The sequence below is a fragment of the Diabrotica virgifera genome, chromosome 8, assembly GCF_917563875.1.
Source record: "Diabrotica virgifera virgifera chromosome 8, PGI_DIABVI_V3a".
Taxonomy (NCBI): domain Eukaryota; kingdom Metazoa; phylum Arthropoda; class Insecta; order Coleoptera; family Chrysomelidae; genus Diabrotica; species Diabrotica virgifera.
Genome location: NC_065450.1, coordinates 26122595 through 26145828, shown reverse-complemented (window position 1 = coordinate 26145828; position 23234 = coordinate 26122595). Strand labels below are relative to the sequence as shown.

The 23234-nt window shown below is 34.2% G+C and overlaps 1 protein-coding gene across 6 annotated transcripts in view; it reads left to right on the top strand.

Annotated features, from left to right (window-relative positions):
- Window positions 1–23234, top strand: part of LOC126890700 (zinc finger protein 227-like) — a 134549-nt gene that overhangs the window by 13367 nt on the left and 97948 nt on the right. For 4 of the 6 annotated variants that reach the window (XM_050659861.1, XM_050659860.1, XM_050659856.1 and 1 more), the window contains exons 2-4: window positions 7885–8007; window positions 14911–15036; window positions 16676–16792. In XM_050659861.1, the coding sequence (XP_050515818.1) occupies window positions 7885–8007; window positions 14911–15036; window positions 16676–16792 (366 nt within the window). The remainder of the gene's footprint in view (window positions 1–7884; window positions 8008–14910; window positions 15037–16675; window positions 16793–23234) is intronic. The other 2 variants (XM_050659857.1, XM_050659858.1) reach the window with 2 other exon arrangements.

Genomic DNA, 23234 nt, shown 5'->3' with positions numbered 1-23234 from the left:
AGCTGTTAGAACGAATAGAATGAGTGATTTTGAATGCAAGGCAGTCCATAAATAAATCAAAAACAAAGTATATGACTGATGAATTAATAATTCGTCAGCTTAGTGACACAGAAATCTAACTACATTTCACATTTTGAAGTTCAATCTACGAAATTGAACTTACCTTAGTGAGTTTCGTAGTGAGGAGTTTTCGTAACTCCTCACTGGGGTTTTAGGTGTTCAGAAAGAGGTGTCACTCAAAAGAACTCATTAAGGTAAGTTCAGTGGTGTAGATATCTCAAAACGAGACAAAATGTAGTTAGATTTCTGTGTCACTAAGCCGACGAATTTTACTTTAATTTTTAAAATATCTTTTATTTCAAAATTAATTTCCAAATTAAACAGATACAGTTTTCCCATTAGGTCAAAAATAGTTCTACTACAATGTCATATTTTGATGTTTATTTGTGTCACCCAAAATTAATTGTCAATTTTGAGGTTAATGCCCCTTAATGCTAACAACTATATCGTCATTGAGAGAGTGAAGTTGCCACAATTATCTTAATATAATACAATGTATGTACAGTATTTCTCATGATCATTTTTCAGTGCGTAACAGATGATAGGAAAAAGGGTAAGTCCGTGATAATAGGGAGTTTTTGTGCACACAAATACGTAAACGTAACGCATCTTTTTGACATATACGCTTGCGCATTAATGGTTGAACTCCCGTATCGCGATACGTATTACCTAAGGTTACGGGCTGGTACGTTAGGTTCATACGCATCCCTATCGAGCCGAAAGTCACCGAATGCACACGAGGATCTTGCCCGATTACCTACCAAATGAACATTTCATCAGCGTACTACCCGTTTATAAACATTTTAAGGTTATATTGGTTATTGGTTTAGTCTATTTGAGTAAAATTATTCTGTGTTTGTAATTGGAAATTGGAACTTCATAATATATTTAAAATTTTATTGTTTTTAAGTTGTCTATTAATAAAGCAAAACAAACAAATCTTGTATTAATTTAAGAAATACAGTGATCACCACAATTAATAACTAGATAAACAAATGACCTAGTTTCAGTAAAATTTTCAAATAAATATTACCACACTATTTACATTATACCTACTGGAATTCTGATGTAGGTATACAATAATTTACAACTAAAAAGTAGGTATAAACAAAAATAAAAAAATTTTAACCTAAGGAAAAATAATATTTTTATATTTAAATAGAAGCAATTAAAACCATACAATTTCATCATTCAATTATCTTTTTTTACATTTGTATATTAATTGTATATTGTGTGAACATTGTTTTATTTTTTTAAATGTCAACGGAATTTAAAAATGACTTTACGATTTCGTTTACGTTACGTTAAAGCAGTTACAAAAACTACCTATTTTAACATTCATCCTCTACGACACGTTAGTTGCTTTACGTATACGGAGATGCGTACGTTACGTAGCAACAAAAACTCCCTAATACACATTTATGACATTTATTCTAACATGACATTTTAGTTAAATCTGACAGTTGTCACATTTTATTTTCAATTTGGAATAAAAACAAATCAAAAGTGTTTCTTGCATTTATAAAATGGTATTTTCTTTGATTTGTATAGTCTTATAAATTATACAGATTATATTTGTAATATTATTATCTAATTAAAAAAAATTATTTTTTTATTATGGCGCCATCTATCGACAACTAGAATAACTAGAATAAATGTTATAAAAATGTCACCGACGAAATGTAATCACCGACGTACCTTTTTTTCTGTCACATACCTACAATTTAATGCGTTAGAAAGAAATCGAAAAACTGTGACGCACTGAAAGATGGTCATGAGAAATACTTTATTTATATATCTAAATATATACAATGTATGTTCCCTATGTCCAGCTGAACAATTTACACACTGTATATGTAGCTTTTTTACAGGCCTTTTAGGCCCAGAGCTTTGTTGTTCTTTTCCATAGCTTTCTGTTATTTGTCAACTTCTTACAGTCTGTTATTCCCTTTTCCTTTAGGTCTTCTACTACCGCCTCTCTCCATCGCTTTCGTGGTTTTCTTGTCTTTCTTTTATAATCTGGTACTCTTCATGCTATTTTCTTGAACACTCTATCAACAAATATACATCTCATAGAAGGGTACGGCCCTGTAACATTTTAGCATAGGATTTTGCGTTACAACTGAGTAGGTGCTATGGCGGTGCATACCTGACAGTGACTACAGACTACCACCGCCTGCACTCTGGCCGCATCATCCCTCGTCAACAAACCTGCGTATAAACGTAACCATCTGTTTCATATAAAAGCTTCTTCTATGAGATGTATATTCGTTGACTCTATCATTGTTCATTCTTTCTATATGGGCCAGCCACTGCAACCTTCTTGATTTTATTACCCTATCTATTTGTGATTCTCTGTAAATATTATATACTTCTTCATTTTTCCTTCTTATATACCCTTCCTATGTTCTCTTCCCTCCTAATATTCTTCTGAGTATTTTCCTTTCCCATCTTCTTACTGTTTCTTTTGTTGTTTGGTTGAATATCCATGTATCACATCCGTATGTCACTGTTGGTCTTATTATAGACTGTAACAAACATAAGTTTGGAAGTGTGACATACTGTTTTGCGCAGGTGGACAGGCTGTTTCTATCAGTGGCGAAACGAAATTTAAAATAATTTTTAATACATATATTCAAATAAAGTGAATAATTACCAAACTGGCCTTTTCCATGGTAACACTAGTATATAAGAACCACTGCGCATTGTCGAGAACTTTGTCCCATCTCGCCTTTATCTTCCTACTTTCATAACCTTGCTTTTCTTTTGATTTATTTGTAGACCCAGTTTATGTACTAATCTTTCTGTTATCTCTTTCAGTATCTTTTCACTTGTTTCTACACTTGCCACATCATCTGCATATCCCACTAATTGATGACTCTTGTACAATATGTGTCCATTTCTATTTAAGTTGATATTTCTAATGATTTTTTTAAGTATCATATTAAATATTAGTGTTGATAGCAGGTCTCCTTGCCTAAGTCCTGATCTGACTGCAAAATCTTCTGAGGTTCCCTCTGTTATTCTTATGTTGTAGGTGATATGCTTCAATGTCATCGTCACTAGTTTCTTTAGCTTCGTAGGTATCTTAAATTTTTCCATATCTTTTTCCATAAAGGAATTTCATAAAGTGATCCGAGTCCATATCTTGCATTCTTTATTGCTGTATGATGCCTTATCTATAATAGACCAGTAAGGATCTGTTTTTAGGTGGATGTGAGAGGTGGCATTCAGATTTTTGCGGATAAAGTTAGGTGATAACTTCGTTAATAATAATTGATTTATGCTCCTTCTCAAATATGCCCGGAACATTAATAAAAAAAAAAATAAAATATTTAAAAATTTCAAAAAATTTCGTTTTTTTTTCTACTTTTTTTGCTTATAACTTTAAAACGATTCATTTTGGAACAAAATCGTATAGGAATAAAACAAAGATAATTAAATTTTCTATCAGATGCGATTTGTTAAAAATGTCTTAATTTATCACCCTTGCTGCAAAATAGCAATAAATATAAAATAAGAGGGCAAAACAAACCTGTCCTTATTCAATGATTTTCCATCACTTAGGTTACACTTGGAACCTTCCTAATTCGCTTAGAAAATTTTTGTAATGTGCTAAAACTGTACACCAAATTTCATTAAAATTTACTTACTAGATTTTGAATAATAATTTTGCAATCTAAACTTTTTTTTTAAATTAAAAATTTTTAAAATCTTGCACAACAAAAACTAGAAAATACAAAGATTTGTCAATTTTTTTACATATAAAGAAGTACTCCACCTATCTAATGCACTTTACAGAATTGAAATCGGATTATTTAAGCAGCCTCAGCAATGTTTTAAAGTTATAAACAATTTTTTGGCTTATAAACAAATTAGTGCTGTGGCCAGGAGGGGGTACTAAGGGCTCCTTTATTTAGATGGACTTACCCAAGATTTTCTGTATTTTTTGACCCGTAGAACACGATTTTTTTGGGTAACAGTTGATCCGGATGTCGATAAGATTGTTATAAACAAAGAACTTGAGGAATTACATAACATCGATTTTTCGCAAAATAAAACATTTTTTTGTATTTCTTGGGTAATTCTAAGCAAAAAATGTTCTTACAAGTTTTTTCGTAAGATGCATAGTTTTCGAGATAAACGCAGTGTAACTTTCAAACAATCAAAAAATTGCAATTTTTGAACGCGAATAACTTTTGATTAAAAAATAAAATAGCAATTCTGCTGACAGCATTTGAAAGTTTAAGTCAAATTATACCGGTTTTAATTATTTGCATTGCTAAAAATTAATTTTTATTATTAAACGAAGCTATTTGTTTATAAGCCAAAAAATTGTTTATAAGTTTAAAACATTGCTGAGGCCCCTTAAATAATCCGATTTTAATTCTGTAAGTAAAGTGTATTAGATAGGTAGAGCACCTCTTTATATGTAAAAAAATTAGCCAACTTCTAAATGGTCTACTTTTTGTTCAGAAAAATTTTAAAAAATTTGAACTTTTTTAAAAACATTTAGATTGCTAATTTATTATGCAAAATCTATTAGGTCGATTTTAATGAAATTTGGTACACAATTTAAGTATGTTACAAAGAATTTCCTAAGCGAATTACTAAGCTTCTAAGTGCCACCAAAGTGGTTAAAAACATTGAATAACAACAGGCGTATTTTGCCCCCTCATTTTGTATTTATTGCTATATTGCATAAAAGGTAATACGTTAAGACATTTTTGACCAGTCGTATATCATACAAAATTCAATTATCTTTATTTTATTTCTCTACGACTTTGTTCCAAAACGAATCGTTAGTTATAAGCAAAGAAAGCAGAAAAAAAATCGACGTTTTTCGAAATTTTTAAATATTTTAATTTTTTTATTAATGTTCCGGGCATATTTGCAAAAATCCGAATGCCACCTCTCACATCCAAAAATAGACGTTTTTTTTCACAGATTCTTACTGGTCTATAACTACATGATTGATTTGATTTGTGTATTCCCCATTTGGTGCCATCCAAAATCCTTTGTAGATATCCTTGCGCTTGAAACGTGTGCTCATCACTTTCATGTTCCTTTCTTCCTCAAACTCAATTACTCTCCTTCCATTATTATTTGTTATTTCATGTTTGCTTTCCCCTCCTACTATTTTTCTGTACCTTATTTCTCTTCCTATTTTGGCATTCATATCATCCTCGTGTTTTGCTTGTTTAGTTTATTGTACTCTCTTTCTAATATTTCATAAAATTCGTCTTTTGAAGCTTCCGTCTTCTCTTCTGTTGGTGCATGTGATCTGTGTTGGTGCTCTGTGGTGCATGAATTAGTGAGATGTTACTTTTATCCTTTATTTCTAGGCAGCACACAGACAAACTTCAAGATATTTCCCTTCAATTATTTCTTTACAAGAAAGCCAACTCCATATTTCCTTGTTTCTTCTCCACATGTAAACAAAATATAATGTGCCAGCTCAGTATTTCTTGTTTCTTTTATTTGGGTCTTTTATTGCTAACACATCTAGTTTATATTTCTTTGCCTCCATTTCCAGTGGTTTTATTGCACCTTATCATTTATTCCTCATACATTTCATGTTCCAACCTCAAATGATTTTCTTTTATTTCCCTTTTTTTATGTAAATACTCTTTGTCTTTGTCCTTTTCGTTATCCTGTTTTGTCTCCTTATGGTGGTACGTGGATATTTACTATACTGGAATGGGGTTGATATCAGGAATACACTATGAACTCATAACTCCTTTATTTGGTTAAACTAATACCATATAAATGTATTCAGTTGATAGGTGATTACATAATTCTGCTCTAACGGCAGCAAACCCCCGAACCTAACTAACTAATTCGACTGACCCACTAATGACTCAAATCTGATCGTGTTCCCATATTTATCAAATACTTCGTTTTGTAAATATGTTTGTATATATTCTCGTTAGTGTGTCAAAATGAATAATCGACCTTGTTGATCTAAGCAAAACGTGGACTTTAGCTAAGGTGTCCTACTTTGCAATTATTATAACAAATATGCGTAATGTTTATTGTTTTATAAATAAATATCTAACGAATACTTTAAGGTAATTTAAGGATTTCTAAAATATCTAAATAATGAGATAAATCCCATTATATCCGTGTAATCTATTGGTGCATCCTTTCTTTGTCAATTGTATATTGTGTAATGACTATTATTTGCTGCCTTTACCAATTCATTCTTTTGCTCGTCCCAAAACCATTTTTTCCTGTTTACTATATTAGCTTCATATATCCTACCTTAGTTTGCTTTCCTCTTTTTTTCTCTTCTTTGGCTTTCTGAGCAATCTTGTTCTGAATTTCCTTTTCTTTTTTTTTGTCAGGTCTGGATTAATATATACGATTCTTGATTTTAGGTTCCTTAACTTGTATTTATTCGTAAGAATTTTCAATTTGTCTTCACAGTTTTCCATTTGCACTATACAAATATCCTTAGTCTTTTTTACATTTCTTATCTTAGTTGTTACTTGTAACTCCTTTTCTAAAAATGTCTCTACTTTTTCTTTTAAATTTTCGTTTTTTTTCCTCTTCCTTGACCAACCCTGAGATTGTGATATTCGGCTTCCTTTTGTCTCTCTCTAGCTCTTCTATTTTGTTAGTAAGTCCTTTTATTTCATTCCTCATATCTCGGTTTTTTAAAGATGGAGTTACTACAAATAAAATGGTATCTTTGGATGGTGAAATGATTGTGAAAAGCAATAGTTTTAAGTACATACCTAGGATCGGTATTACAGAGTAATGGAGAAATAGATGGAGATGCATGCAGTAAAATTAGGGCTGGATGGATGAAGTGGAAAGAAGCGAGTGGTGTGTTGTGTGACAGAAAAATTCCAATGAAGCTGAAGGGAAAATTCTATGAAACAGCCATAAGACTGGCTATGATGTACGGAACTGAATGTTGGGCAGTGAAAAAGAAAGAGGAACAGCGAATGCATGTGGCGGAAATGAGAATGCTTAGATGGATGAGTGGAGTGACAAAGAAGGATAAAATTAGAAATGAGTATATTAGGGGAAGTCTAGGTGTGGCACCAATTGATGTCAAAATGAGAGAGCATAGGTTAAGATGGTTTGGTCATGTTCAATGTCGAGACGTTAATCACCCGATATGAAGAATAGCTGAAGTGCAGATTCCTGGAAGGAGTAGGAGTGGAAGACCAAAGAAGGCCTGGGGGGAGACGATAAGGCAGGATATGTTGGTAAAGGGGATTAACATTGATATGACGCAAGATAGAATTGTGTGGAGAAATGCAATTAGGGAAGCCGATCCCACATATGGATAAGGTAAAGAGAATGATGATGATATCTCGGTTTTCTTTCATGATTTCTTCTATGTCTAAGTACTCTCTTTGCCTCATCTTTATTTCTTATCTTTTTCGTACGCCGCCTATGTTTAAATTCAGCTAAATAAATACAACAAAATCAAAGTGCCACACAATATAAAGTTAATAGAGTCTCTTATCGCGTTCGTGTTGCTCCCCGCCTCCACGGCTCAGAGGACCCACAACATGTTTACTAATTTCTAACCTCAACAACGTACCTACTACTAATATGGAAAGTTTTGCCTTATTTTGCGGGTTTTCTTGTTTTCTATTGCACTACACTGCCTTCAACACTTGTCTTTTCACTGACCGTGCAATTTTTCACTTGATACTTCTCGTTATTTTGAGTTGAATATCGGACCAAAACATTTACATGTCATTCACTTTCAGTGGAGTAGTTGTCTTTCAAGTGTTATTCAAAACAAGTATTTAATAATAATTAGTACTAAACAATGAGATGTAATTTCTATTTTTTTATTAGTTATAGCTGTAAAAACTGAAATTAAGGAAGAGTTTGGTGATGGTAATCGAAGATATGTGGAGAGTCAACCATCCACTTTTCTTGATCTGGAAGGATTCAAGAATGAACCAGAATTTAATTCAGGTAAGACAAGTAAAGAAAAATCAGTTCACTAAAAACTGTGATATACTTATGCTAAGTTTAAATAGACATGCACTGCATGTAAACAAAGAGTACTTGTCAAAGGTGTTCCAAGAGGAATCTACTAGTTCCATAGTATCAGTATATTATTAACATATCTTTTTATATAAGGGTCGGCGTAGCTACGCGGTAGTGTGCTTGGCTCGCAAGTCGGTAGTCCGGAGTTCAAATCCTACCGCCGGCAAGAACAACTAGACATTTTTAAAAATGTCTATAGACCCCAGGTCGACTCAGCCTGAATAAAATGAGTACCTTGGGTCAAACCAGGGGTAATAATAGGCGGTTGAAGCGTATCACTGGCCCTGTTACCTTCCTTGTATACCGTAGGCCCTAGATATAGCAGACTACCCTGCTATACTCCCAAAGCCACAGCGGCATAAAACGGGAGACTATTATTATTATATCTTTTTATATTTTCTTGATTATTAGACTTTATTGTATAGTATATAAATTATTGTAATCACTGAATACATAGATAGTGAAAAAATAATATTATTATTTAAATTAATAATCCAGGATCCCAGGCCTATTTATTACTAACAAGCTTTTTTCATGGGTGGCTTCATTTTGATGAGACACCCAACTTTTTTCCTTACAACAATTTCCGTTTGTGATAGCTAAGAAGGGTAGCGAGCGGGGATGAAATATGTGATTTGACAATCCTTAAAAATTTATTACTGACTGGTTGTTTTTTGTTAATTTTCAAAATAATTCTCTAAATAAGACGAAAAAATATTTGTCCTACAAAATGCAAGGTTTTATCAAACTAGTCCCTCCTTTCCAACATGTATTAACAGTGTATTAACAACAAATATAGACACATTAGCCTTTTCATCAGATTTTTTTGTGCGCATGACAAGTCTTGTCGGACTAGCTATACATATTTGTTTTCTTGTAGGACATTGTTTTATTTGGATGAAAAATACACTTACCTATCACATGATACCTTTGTCCTACAGTTACTAATAAAAAAATGGTCTTGTTGTATTAGCAACTTTTGAACCACACAATTTGTAGAACAATGTGGATGTTAAATTATATAAATATTAACTAACCAACATAAAAAAAATCAGATGGTTAGTAATTATTTTTCATGACCTCGTTAATGATATATGTTGGAAAGGTGGACTCTTTGATAAGACCTTGCATTTTGTAGGACAAATATTTTTTCTGTTGATTGAGGTAATTATCTTGAGAATTATCAAAAAAAACCCAGTTAGTAACAAATTTTTGAGAATCGTCAAATTAACATACTTCATCCCTGCTACCCCTGTTAGCTACCACAAACGAAAGTTCTCCTACAGGAAATTGTTAGGCATCTCATCTACATGAAGCTATTCACGGAGATTCAGCTGGATAGTAATTATTTTTATATCATGTATTTTTACTATAAGTTTTGAACGTAGGACCAGGATAACATACCATGCAATTTATAGGACAATGTGGGTGTTAAATTATACATATAAATATTAACTAATCAACAGAAAAAAAATCAGATGGTTAGTAATTATTTTTCATTACCTCGTTAATGATACATGTTGAAAAGGGGGACTCTTTGATAAGACCTTGTATTTTGTAGGACAAATATTTTTTCGGTTAATTAAGATTATTATCTTTACAATTAACAAAAAACCCAGTTAGTAATAAATTTTTGAGAACCGTCATATCAACATATTTCACCTCTGATATCGCTGTTACTACCACAAACAAAAATTGTTGTAAGTACAAAAGTTGGGCGTCTCGTCAAAATGAAGCTACTCGGGAAAAATTAGCTTGTTAGTAATAAATGTTTTTTTTATTCCATTTAATAAAATACATAATAACAACATACAAAAAAAAATACATTAAAAAACCAAGAGCCGTAGCTATGCTGGTTTTGTGGTAACATAATAACATAATAATAAATATAATAAGATCCAGAAAACAACACAGCCCAACAGTGCCTGGATACATTAAAACAAAAACTCTCTGTTTATTCAGGACGACTAAGGAGGTACAAAGTTAGTAACAACCGCAAAAGCGACAATGCTCTTTTTGAAAGTTCTGAAAAGGCGTTCTATCGAAAACTCAATTCCACTGTAGAACGTGTCGATAAGACTTACCCAAGCCAAGAAGAAATTCATGAGTTTTGGGGAAATCAACTTTCCACACCAGCTGCTCTTAACAACAATGCTGGATGGATAGAAGATACGACACAGAACTGCCAACACTACACTACTACTCTCTACGAACCCTTCACCACCGAAGAAGTATCAAATATCATCAAAGAGCTTCATAACTGGAAATCTCCTGGACCAGACGGAGTTCAAAACTTCTGGCTTAAGAAGTTTTGGAGTGTTCATGATTGCTTATCAACACTAATTAATAATGTTATTTCTAATCCGCAGGAAACACCATTATTTCTAACTCAGGGAACCACTTATTTAATACCGAAGGATCAAAAGCCAAGATCCAGCCAAATACCGCCCAATTACTTGTCTTCCAACTTTGTATAAATTGGTCACATCGGTGTAGCCCGGCGTATCTACCAACACTGTGCACTGAACAATATCATAGAGCCGCAACAGAAAGGATGCGCTAAGGGTTCCATGGGTTGCAAAGAACAACTTATCATTGACTCAGTCATTTCTAATCAAGCATATTCCAAAAAGAGGAACCTATTTACTGCCTTCATTGATTACAAGAAGACCTTTGATTCAGTACCGCATGAATGGCTTATCGATATATTGAGAATATATAAAATCGATGATAATATAGTGACCTTTTTACAGCATATAATGACAGAGTGGAAGACTAGAATTCACCTTCAAATACCTGGTGAAAATAACATCGGAACTGAAAATATCGCAATCAGCCGGGGCCTTTTCCAAGGAGATTCGTTAAGTCCACTGTGGTTCTGTCTAGCTATGAACCCACTATCTCAGCTATTGAACTCCACTGACGCAGGTTTTAGCGTCAAAAATAACAACAATGTGGTGGCGAAGCTTAATCATCTGTTGTATATGGATGATTTGAAATTAATGGCTTCCACTCGAAACCAACTAGATGAGATGCTAAGAACTGTAGAATCCTTTTCAAATGACATTAGTATGCACTTCGGACTAGACAAGTGCCGTGTTTTAAATATAGTCAGAGGAAAAGTACAGCCCGGTGGATTCGATATGCAAAATGGCCAGAACATCGAGGACATGGGTGAAAACGATATGTATAAATATCTTGGAGTAAAGCAAGCGCGGAAAATTGACCATAAGCAAATGAAAACTGAGATAACTGCGGAGTTTATACGAAGAGTAAAACAGCTGCTTCGGTCACACCTTAAACAGAAATTTGTTTAAGGCACTAAACACCTACGCATGTTCCGCGCTTAGCTATTCGTTTGGCATTGTTAAGTGGACAAAAACGGACATAGAGAATCTTCAGCGAAAAGTAAGAACACACCTCACAAAGGCACAAAAACACCATCCTAAAAGTGCAGTAGAAAGAACAACATTACCACGGAATCTAGGAGGAAGAGGACTTATGGATATAGGTGAGCAATTAGATAAACAAATTGCTAATTTAATAAATTATCTTCAGTTGCAAGCTGAGACATCTACTCTACATCGCGCTATTTGCGCAGTAGATGACACAACACCAATCAAACTGAGGGAACCAGAAATGCGCATAAACCACCTCACTAAAGACGAAAAAATGCGCACCTGGATGGGTAAACCTCTGCACGGGCGACATCCCAATGAGGTCAGCCAAGACTATGTCGACAATACAGCGTCGAACTATTGGTTGACATCAGGAAAGATGTTCCCCGAAACGGAGGGTTCATTACTGGCCATTCAGGATCAGGTTATACCAACCAGAAATTACCTGAAATATATCATCAAAGACCCTCAGATTCAAAACGACAGATGCCGATATGGATGTCAAGCCCAAGAAACCATCCAACATATTACGGGGGGCTGCCAGGCATTTGCTGCAACTGAATACAAGGAACGGCATGACGCAGTGGGAAAAATCCTTCATCAGGAGATAGCTATCAAGCTGGGACTTCTCCAAACGGACCATCTCCCGTATTATCAATACGTCCCTGAGAGTATGCTTGAGGATGGCAACTACAAGCTATACTGGGACCGCACTGTGCTCACAGACCAAACAGTGGCACTTAATAGACCAGATCTCGTATTGTCCTTTTCATGAGCATTTTTCAGTGCGTAACAAATGATAGGAAAAAGGGTAAGTCCGTGATAATACACATTTATGACATTTATTCTAACATGACATTTTAGTTAAATCTGACAGTTGTCACATTTTATTTTCAATTTGGAATAAAAACAAATCAAATGTGTTTCTTGCATTTATAAAATGGTATTTTCTTTTATTTGTATAGTCTTATAAATTATACAGATTATATTTGTAATATTATTATCTAATTAAAAAAAATTATTTTTTTTTATTATGGCGCCATCTATCGACAACTAGAATAACTAGCATAAATGTTGTAAATGTCTGTAATCAGAGACGTACGTTTTTTTCTGTCACATACAATTTAATGCGTTAGAAAGAAATCTAAAAACTGTGACGCACTGAAAGATGATCATGAGAAAAAGAATACTAGTTAATAAATTAACAAAACAAACAACACTAATTGATGTGGCGATACCTAACAACAATAATCTACGTAGTAAATTTCCTGAAAAGATTGCCAAGTACAGAGATCTGGAAATTCAAATACGAAGGCAATGGAGAATGCAAATTACCCAGACGGTACCGATTATCATGTCTACTACTGGAGTCATTCCGAAGACCCTCCTCGAAAGCATAAAAAAGCTGGGTCTGAATGAACATCTTTATAAGACCATGCAGAAAGCTGTACTACTCGCGACGGCCAGAAGTGTACGAAAATTTTTGGGAGATACACCTGCATTCCAAGTCACCTAGGGCTCGATAACACGGAAAGAGTCCCACCAGAGCTCAATCCTTTTGATACCGTAGGTATCTGGGATGAGTCAATTTTCCCCTTAGAGGGAGTGTGAGCCGTATGGCTAAATATGGAATATAATAAATATACAGTCAGAAAAATGAAAGAATACCCATGAACGATCACATCAATCACTTATTTTGTATTTGCTAACTTTTTCTATAACAAACGTTTGTTATTTATAGAAAAAGACAGCAAATACAAAATAAATGATTGATGTGATCGTTCATGGGTATTCTTTAATTTTTCCGACTGTACTAATAACAGATTACATAACAAAAACTTTTTAGACTACTTTACACTGAAGCTTAAGTTTTTCTATATAATAGTTATTAAGGCATCAAGGGTATTATAAGGATAATAACGCTTGAAGTCAATGGTGTATATACCGAGGGCCTTTTGCCCGAGGGATATACGTTGACCGAAAGCGTTATTATCTATAATACCCGTGGTGCCTTCAACGTTTAATGTCCGACTAAATTATTCTTTATGTGCAAAAAATTTGAATGAATTTTGAATTAATTAGTTTTCAAATAAGTACATTTACCAGCAATAGTCGTAACGTAATTGTGGTAACCATAGTTTTACTTAGGTTGTTATTTGTCAACTTCACAGTATTTAACTAGTTATTTAAATTTAATGCCCTAGGGCATTATTTTTCAAAATAACGCTATATGGTATTATATCATACTTAACTGACTTCGACATCATGTCATTATTTATTAAATAATATACCAGTCGGGCATTAATTCATTAAAGAATTGTATTAAATTATTATTAAATTATTAAAGAATTATATTCAATTAAAGCTGGATAGTAATAAATGGTCAAAATGGGTCTGGGATCCCGGACTATACTGAATCATTTATTCGATTATACAGGGTGGGCCAAAGAAAACAGTCCACCTCGATATTTGGCAGTATTTATTAGTTTTTAAGGAAATGAAGAAACAGGTCGATTTTTGATCTAAGGGGACACATTTTTACGGTACATACATCTGTCATTTGTCAACCCCCTCCCTTCCATTTCCCCCACCCCTTATTTTTAGATAGGGAATAGGGGTCGTGTGCTAGCTCATTTGAAAGGTTATTCAATTCTCTATTCAGTAATATTAACATTGACATACTTATTGATACAGGGTGTCAAAAAAAATTATTTTGAATTAAATTCATTCACACAAAAAGAAGAACGTATTCAATTTATTTAACTCAAAATACATTCTACTGCTGACAGAAAACATAAAAAATGTTTATTGCATAAATAAACATTGTTTGTTGCTTAAATTCAATATTCAACCTACCAAAAGGCAGATGAGTGGCAGCTTGAGCATTGAAATTAAGCGTAAAGCAATGTTTATTTTTCAAAAAACATTTTGTTTCTGTTTTATGACAGCAGTAGAATGTATTTTGAGTTAAATACATTACATACATTCTTCTTTTTGTTCCAATTAATTTAATTAAAATATTTTTTCTTGGACACCCTGTATAAATAATTATGTTAATGTTTGTATTACTGAATAGAGAATTGAACAACCTTTCAAATGAACTACCACACAACCTCGATTCCTTATTTAATAATAAGGGGTGGGGGAAGGGGATTGACAAATGACAGATGTATGTACCGTAAAAATGTGTCCCCCTTAGATTAAAAATCGACCTGTTTCGTAATTTTCTTAAAATCTAATAAATACTGCCAAATATCGATGTGGACTGTTTTCTTTGGCCCACTCTGTATAAGTAACTGTTATCCAACAATAATCAAAACCTGAACCAAATCGCCACCTCGTTCGTTGCTGGTGACGACATCACTGTCAACTAATATTTACATCCAGTGCATATGGTATGAGAATAAACTATAATTCCTATTTTCATTAGCTCTGATAATAAAAGCTGGTGTTAAGGAAGAGCTCCTTGAAGGTGATCTAAGATATATAAAGTGCCAACTGTCCACTTCCCTTGATCTAGAAGGATTGAAGAATGAGTCAGATGAATATAACTCAGGTAAGATAAGTAATAATAATTAGTAGAGTAGTAATAGTATATTACTTTATGAGGCGGAGAAGCATGACTTTTCTTGACGCGCCCGATATTACGCGCCGAACGAAGTGAGGCGCGTAATAGAGGGCAAGTCAAGAAAAGTTGCTTCTTTGCCGAATAAAGTATACTATTTTTTCTTCAAACGTAGCAATTTTCAACCATAAATAGTACACGGGTCACTCTTTACGACGAACTCCAGCAACACTTAATTGATGGAGGCGGAAATCTAGAATGCCTCAAACGACATGGGGGTTGGAAATCAAGCACGGTTGCCGAAGGATATATAGAGGATTCAATAAGAAATAAGAACGATAATGCTCAAAAAATTTTAAACCCTCATGATTCGCCAACATCGGGAATGATTGCTGAAAGTTGTGCTCGACCATCAGTATCATCAACAATTACCAATGCGTATCAAGAGTCGGGAACATTTTTGCACGGTTTCAATTTTGAAAATGCCTCATTAACTAATTGTACTTTTAATATTACTATAAATAAAAATGATGTTTAATTGTTGTTAATGACATTTGTATTGTTGCTTTGTGACATGTTTCATATTGTTGCCATGACAACATTTTTCCCTCCGCCGTAAAGAAATGGGAAAAAAAACTGCTGCCGGCGGAGACATCAAACTTTGACAGGATCAAGTTAGATAAGTAATGTCATCATTATTTGACGTTTGAAGAAAAAAGTAATTATATACCCCCCATTTGTATTCGTTACTTTAACATTTAGTACTCATTACTATCGTATCGTTACTCGTTACTTTTGATACTAGCATCAAGTATCGTATTGGGTCGCAAGTCGCAATTGGTACAAAATATGTAAACATACCGATTCGTTCGGGCAGTTTGTTTTAGTTCCTTATGTAAGTTTAATTTGAGCAGTCTGTGTTCCAAGACGACTCTCATTACTACTTATTTTATTATCCTATATCGCATTACTGATGCGTAATTATTTTTTTATTGTTCTAAAGCCCGTACCAGGCCGTGTCCGGTTAAGGGTGACCTGGTGTGTGTTTGATTCCAAGTGGAAGGGTCCATCCGCACGAAGTCCCCCTAGAGGAGTCATGCTCGTGGATACACCCATAGCTCTCTGCCTGCCAACTAAATTCCACCCCCTCATACAGACTATTATGTGGTAGATCCTCTCCAGACTGCTGCATCACATGAATAGCTCATCTTCCCTCTCTCTCTCACACACACTTTCTATATCTCTTTCCCTCTCCCACTCTCTTACCTCTGCTGCAGATTCCTCTCTAATATTTCCTTCTTTCTGACAATTTGAGTTATTGCCTCCAGTATTTCCTTGTATTCTGTCGTTCCTCTCATTGCTACCTGCATTATAGTATGTGAGCCTTCCCTACCTATCTTTCTGTGTAATAGTTTCTGCCCTGAACGAACACTGTATGCATTACCCCCAAGAGTATGCTAATATTAAAACGTCATAGAACAATTTCTGATACGAGTAACGAAATTAATGCGGGAGTACCGTTTTGTTACTTCGAGTCTGGTACCTTTTACTCAGTAAGGAATACGTACAATTTGATACAGCTCTAATAATTAGTACTAAACACGTTGATGCAATTCCTTTTTTTTTTAAGATGAGGCAGTAAAAGCTGAATTTAAGGACGAGTTTGTTGAAGATGATCCAACATGTATAGAGAGTCAGCCGTCCACCTCCCATGATCTTGGAGACTGCAAGAATGAAGACACATCAGGTAAGATAATTAATAAAATATGTAAGGGAAAGTGGGGGAATGGTGCGCGGCGGGTAGTGGTGCGCTGCATTTTATTTCAAATTCCGTGGAAGATTTTATGAATCCAACCAGCCTACACCTTTCGGCCGATCTCGTGAACAGTTGACGCCATTATCTTCAATCGATCGTTGCACATGGATTAAGTGAGATCCAAGTATTGAAAATTGCAAGAATTCTAGGTTTTCTTCTTCAAAAATAAAGACGTTAAGTTCGTATGCTCTATTCAGTTGGTTTGAACTTATTATTGATTTAAATCATGTTGTTTCCGTACATTTTGGTGCATCTGTTGGTTTATATGGTTCAGCAGTTTTCCATTGGTGATGACGTTTGCTGTTTCAGGCATAAATGGGTAATAATGCGCAGGAGTCCGCATGATTCCTCCACAAAACATGAAATGGTAAATATTAACATTATCACTTAGCCCAGTGATTCCCAACCGGGGGGCAATCGCCCCCTTGGGGGCGATTTGAGATTTTCAGGGGGGCGATAGACCGAAGGGGGCAATAGAGAAAAGGGGGCGATAAGGTGGGCGATTGGCATCTGGGAAAAGAGAAATGGGTAATAGAGAAGAAAAAACAATACTTTCGATCGGATATCCATAGGATAATAAAAAGTAATTAAATGTACACTAATGCAGGTAATAATAACACAAACATATCGTCTAGTAACAGAGGGCTATGAATTATGATACAATTTAATTCTATAGGTAAGTAATACATTATAATTAATTCTGCATTTTTCTTTTATCGAGCTTTCGTATTGGGCGAACATCCGCACAAACGAGAAAGGGATAGAAGTGGGATAAGAATGATGAGAGTAGTTACCGACCCTGCCGATCTGACTCCATTTGTCCAAAGTTGAACGTAGGCCTCCCCCTTATTTTTCCACTCTTCTTCGTTCAGTGCTAATCCTGTCCATCTGGTCTCAGCGTATCTTTTTGGGTCATTCGACCATATCATCTGTGGTCTGCCCTTTTCTCTTTTACGGTCCCAAGGTCTCCAGTGGATTGTCGCTTCATTCCATCTTCCGTCTTTTTGTCGGTTGTTTTATCATGTTTTTAACTAGAGCGTAGCTGCATGTTTGTTATATCTTTCACTTTGGTTTTATTTCTGATCCATGTATTTTTATTTTTGTCACTTATCTTGATACCCAGCATCTTTCTTTCCATTGCCCTTTGAGTATTGGCCATTCTTTCCATATTTTCCTTCGTGAAGGTCCATGTCTGTGCTTCATATGTAAATATTGGTCTTGTCATAGATGAGGTAAATAAAATTAAAGCAAAACCAAAGAATGATGGAATATTTCGTACACTCTGACACTCTGTAAAGAAAATGATGAGATATTTAATACATTGCTACCACAGTACTACATACGAAAGTCCGCTGGCTTTCGAAAGGGAATTGCTTACGGCGGTTCTGCAGTCTCATGGATACTCTTATCGAATTTCTGATAACTACTGACCCCACACTGAGTACAGCACTACAAGAGAAGCGAAATGACATCGCTTAACTATCAGATATTTCTGAAAAATTAAATGAAACGAATCTGAAATTACAAAGGAAGAACATAAATATGGCCAAAGCGAAAGGAGTAGTCGGAGCATTCATTGACAAACTATCTATTTTTGAAGAAAATATACAGAGAGGAGGTCTGACCAAATTCCCCAGAAATCATGTGGTTATTCTGAGGATCTTCAAACATATTGCCTCCACCTTGGAGGGGATTTGAGGTACATAGCTATTAACCAACATTGATCCAGACATAAAGAAATTATGTGAGTATCACCAGGCCCAAGGGAGAAATTAACAATTATTACTAACCATGTTCACCAACACGTGGACAAAATGCAAGAGGCACAAGATCGAAATAGAGGGAAAATTATGAGAGAGATCTATGTCCAGCAGTGGACCGGCGAAGATTGAATGATGACTTACCATGTATCATTTTACGAAATGTAAAAATAAATCAATATTGTACTGAATAATTTTTTGTTTCAATTTAATTGGGGAGGGGGGCGATTATAGTATTCACAACCGGTGAAACCTGTCGTAAGGGGGCGATCATGGGAAAAAGGTTGGGAACCACTGACTTTATATTTCCGCTGCAGGAAATTATATTCTCCTATGTTGATATATCCTTGTAAAATAATGTCTTACACACTCGCATAGCCACCTTTACTTTACAAGCCATGAAGAGAAAAAGGCAACGTCGCAATTGATGACGTCGGTAGTCTGACTTTCGGACTACCGCTTTCGAAACTACGATTTTAAAGTACAAATTCTGGTGAAATTTATAGTATTTTTTGAGTCGAACAAGAAAATATTATTAATTAGAAGTTTGTACAAAATAATATTAAAAGTAATTCCTTGTAGGTAACGTTTACTATACAAAAAAAAAACAATAAGAATATAAACGGGATTCATTTTTTTCGAATCCTGAGAAAACTAATAAGTATTTTTCAAAAATTTAAACGCAGAATGAAAGATTACGTTAGGACCGAGGGCCAAAAGTCCCTGAAAACTTCTATTTTTATTTTAAGTTACAGGGGTGAAAAACTAAGAAAATTTAGTGTGATTTTTAGTTTCAAATATGTCATTAAAAAAACTTTTTATTCATACTAAGGGACTTTCGGCCCTCGGTAATAAAGTAATCTTTCATTCTGCGTTTAAATTTTTCAAAAATACTTATTAGTTTTCTCAGGATTCGAAAAAAAATGATTACATTTAAAATACAGGCGTCAAAATTTTGCATTTTGTTCCTTTCCACTTAAAGTTTGTCGCACTTATTTAGAAACACCCTGAATTGATAAAGAACAAATCTAGTTGTTAAACATAAGCGAATTAATCAAATAAACAGAATGTTAAGAAAACCGGAGTCTATAGTTAAGTTTTAATTTCAGTAATTTAGAAATGCCCGGTACACCATAAAAATTTAACTGGCTAGCAACAATATTATTACAGCGGTATTGTAAAAGAATTAGGCTGTAACATGTTAAAAAAATCACTTAAATCTGCCAACAGCTTTAGGAAATATAAGACACTAAAAATGACAAAATTTTTAAGTGGACGGATTTCTATATGCACGCAAGTTTATATAAAAATATATTATATTGAACTAAAATAATCTTAATAACATACCTTTTAATGTTCTTTATAATTTGGAGCACGAAATATTGTAAAATATTTCAGTTTCTCTGTAAATACAGTGAAAATTATATAAAAACAAATGAGAACTGTCAGAATTAATCGGTCTACCAATAGATGTTGCCAAATTTCAACTTCATGGCTTGTTAAGTAAAGGTGACTATGACAGTTGTGAAAAATGTACTTCTTGATGCTTTATACAAATGTCCCAAAAAGGATGGATGAATACAAAACTTTTTAATGAGTAGCTGTGCCATTTCATAAGACATGCAAAGCAACTGATCCCATCCTTTTAGTGGTGGATAACCACTCCAGCCATATGTCTATTGATGCATATTATTATAATTTTTTTCAAAAAAACATTGATATGATGTCACTTTCACCACACACCTCAGATTATCTTCATGATCATCATCATCTTTGGACTTAACTTTCTTTAGTCTTTTAAAGAGAATGTGATCTTTATCTGTCTAACAGGCCATTAAAAATAACCGAAAGTAACGTCGCTGAGCTGTTAAATAAAGCATTTATGAAAGTAGCCATTATGGAGAAGGCAATGTCAGGGTTTAGTGCATTTGGAATATGTCAGTTAGATCCCGATAAATTTAATGTGGATTATTTTGCTCTTGCCAATCCTGCAAAGGAAATTATAGTAAAGGTCGCTTCTTTACCAGGGGCTTCTACAACGTCTAAACAAAATGCATTTACTGATGAGTCAATGTTATAAATATTATAGATATAGACATTACAAATGGTCAGCCTTCTACATCTAAGGAAAATTCATTTTTTGCTTTTGCTCCAATAACAGCTAAAACAGTTAAACCACAAATTAAAAGAAAATCTCATAACAAGCGACAATCGGAAATTCTTACAAGCACACCATTGAAGACAAAATTGGAGAAAGCAAGGAAAATATGATTACGGGACGAGAATCTCAAGAGAAAGGAGGAACAGAAAGCAACAAGAAAGGTTTTTGGAGTTATACTTCTTTAGACGCGATTGGGAGTGAATTTTTATTATCCTGGGCGCATGCGCACACAGACAGTATGGAGTTCGTTGCTGAATCCAAAGAATATATTACTCTCCGTTTATATTCTTTGCTAAATATTTCAAGTTATGTATGTATCAATGCAATAAAGATGTGGAAAGAATATATTAGTGTTTTTAGTAAATATATTTATTATAATTTTTGTATCTTTGGATTTGTCTTGCTCGGGAGAGTAAGATAATAAGTGTTATTAAAACGTTTTTATTTTTATACTTCACTTGATTAATTTGTCACCTTGATTGTAATTATGTCCGAGAATTGATGTAAGCAGAGCCGTGGTAGTTTATTGGTAGAGCATTCGACTAGAGTTCGAGAGGTCCCGCGTTCAAATCCGGACAATTCATATTCCTTCTTTTTTTTTTAATTTTTGGTATTGTTTTAATAAAAAATGTTTGTAAGTGGTAAGTATTAAAATAAGTTTCATATTTAAATAAAATACAAATAAAAGTATATTTATTTCGTTGAAATCATATAATAGAAGTATAACTTCTTACGTGCGTACAAAGTACACACACACATTCTTTTTTTTTCAATATTAATTTAGTGTGCACCATAAATTTAAAGAATTTACAGCAGAAGCGATTATTGTTTAAGTGCGCATCAATCCCCCACTTTCCCTTACTTTGACCTTCTTTTTGTGGTTTTTGTTTACTTCCATAATTACTTTTCATAGCATTAAGGTATTTCATCTCTAAACCTGATTTTTCTTTGTTTTTCTTATGGCCAGCCATTTTCACCAACAACAAATAAATCAGTGAATAGTTATTCGTCAAAGAAAATTTATTAGTAGATTATATTTTTATTGTGATTCAAAATAATTTTGATACATAATTTAAAGTTAAACTCACGAATTTTCATTGTTGTAGATATTTAAAGCGAGTATAACTTGTCAATTTATTCGAAGAGTAAATATTTATTTGATCAATAAATAAAATAAATCGTCTTAGACGTTAATGAAATGCAGATGTGTCTGGTTGGTGGAATAAGTTTATTCATTAAATCAACTACTATTCGTCTCGTGGATCTGAACTCCTTGGGGCCATCTTCATCCAACTAATCCTGTGTTATTCTTGTGATGTTAGGACAAGCATCATCTTGCATCAGACAAAAGTTGTCTGCAACAAATGGGGCAAACGGCAATACATGATCTTCCAAACATTGCTCAATATATCGTTGAGTGTTCAAATTGCCCCCTTGAATTGTAACAAGTTCTGTATGAGCCTCTAGGGAAATACCTTCCCATACCATTATAAAGGGTGATTCATTTAGAGGTACTTTTTTAAAAAAGAAAAAAGAATGAAAAAAATGAATTTTATTTGAAAATCTTTATTGTAAAAAAGAACCATACTTTACAATTACTACTTAAAGATAATTTCTTTTAAATGTTGACCATGACTGCGGTTAAGACGGTCCATTCTGAAGGTATAATTCTCGATGACGCGTTCGAGCTTGTCGATTGGTATTTGACCAGTGACTCGAGTAATACTGGCCTCCAATGCCTCAATCGTAGCCGGTTTATTCATGTAGACTTTGGACTTGAGGTAGGCCCAGAGGAAAACGACTAGACGTGTGATGTTACAGGATATAGGCGGCCAAGTCACTGGTCCGAAACGTGAAATAAATTGCTCACCGAACCTTTTTCTCAGTAAAGCCATGCTTTCACGGGATGTATGGCAGTTGGCGCCATATTTTTGGAACCAAATGTCACTTAAACTACAAACTTCAATCTCTGGTACCAAATAGTCTGTTACCATGGCGCGATAATGTTCTCCATTCACAGTAACATTCTGGCCGGTCCAAGACATGGACCGACGATGACACCGGCCCATAAACCACACCAAGCAGTGTTTTTTTTAATGCATTAGCAACTCTTAAACCTCTTTCGGTTGCTCATCAACCCAAATACGGGCATTTTGTTTATTCATGTCCTCATTAAGCCAAAAACGGGTCTCATCGTAAAACATTTTTTTTGCTCTAAGCGCACGAAACACATTCCTCATTGAACGCCTATTTTCGTAATATAGGTAAATAATTTCTAGACGTTGTGCCGAGTTAAGTATTTCTAGGATGAAATATCAAACAACACTGAATAAGAAAACAACTTTAGGTGATACCATTCATGCACGATCTCCCAACAAATCCTCACCAAAGAAAGTACCTCTAAATGAATCACCCTTTACCACCTCCACTAAATTGAAGTCTCGGAGTAAAA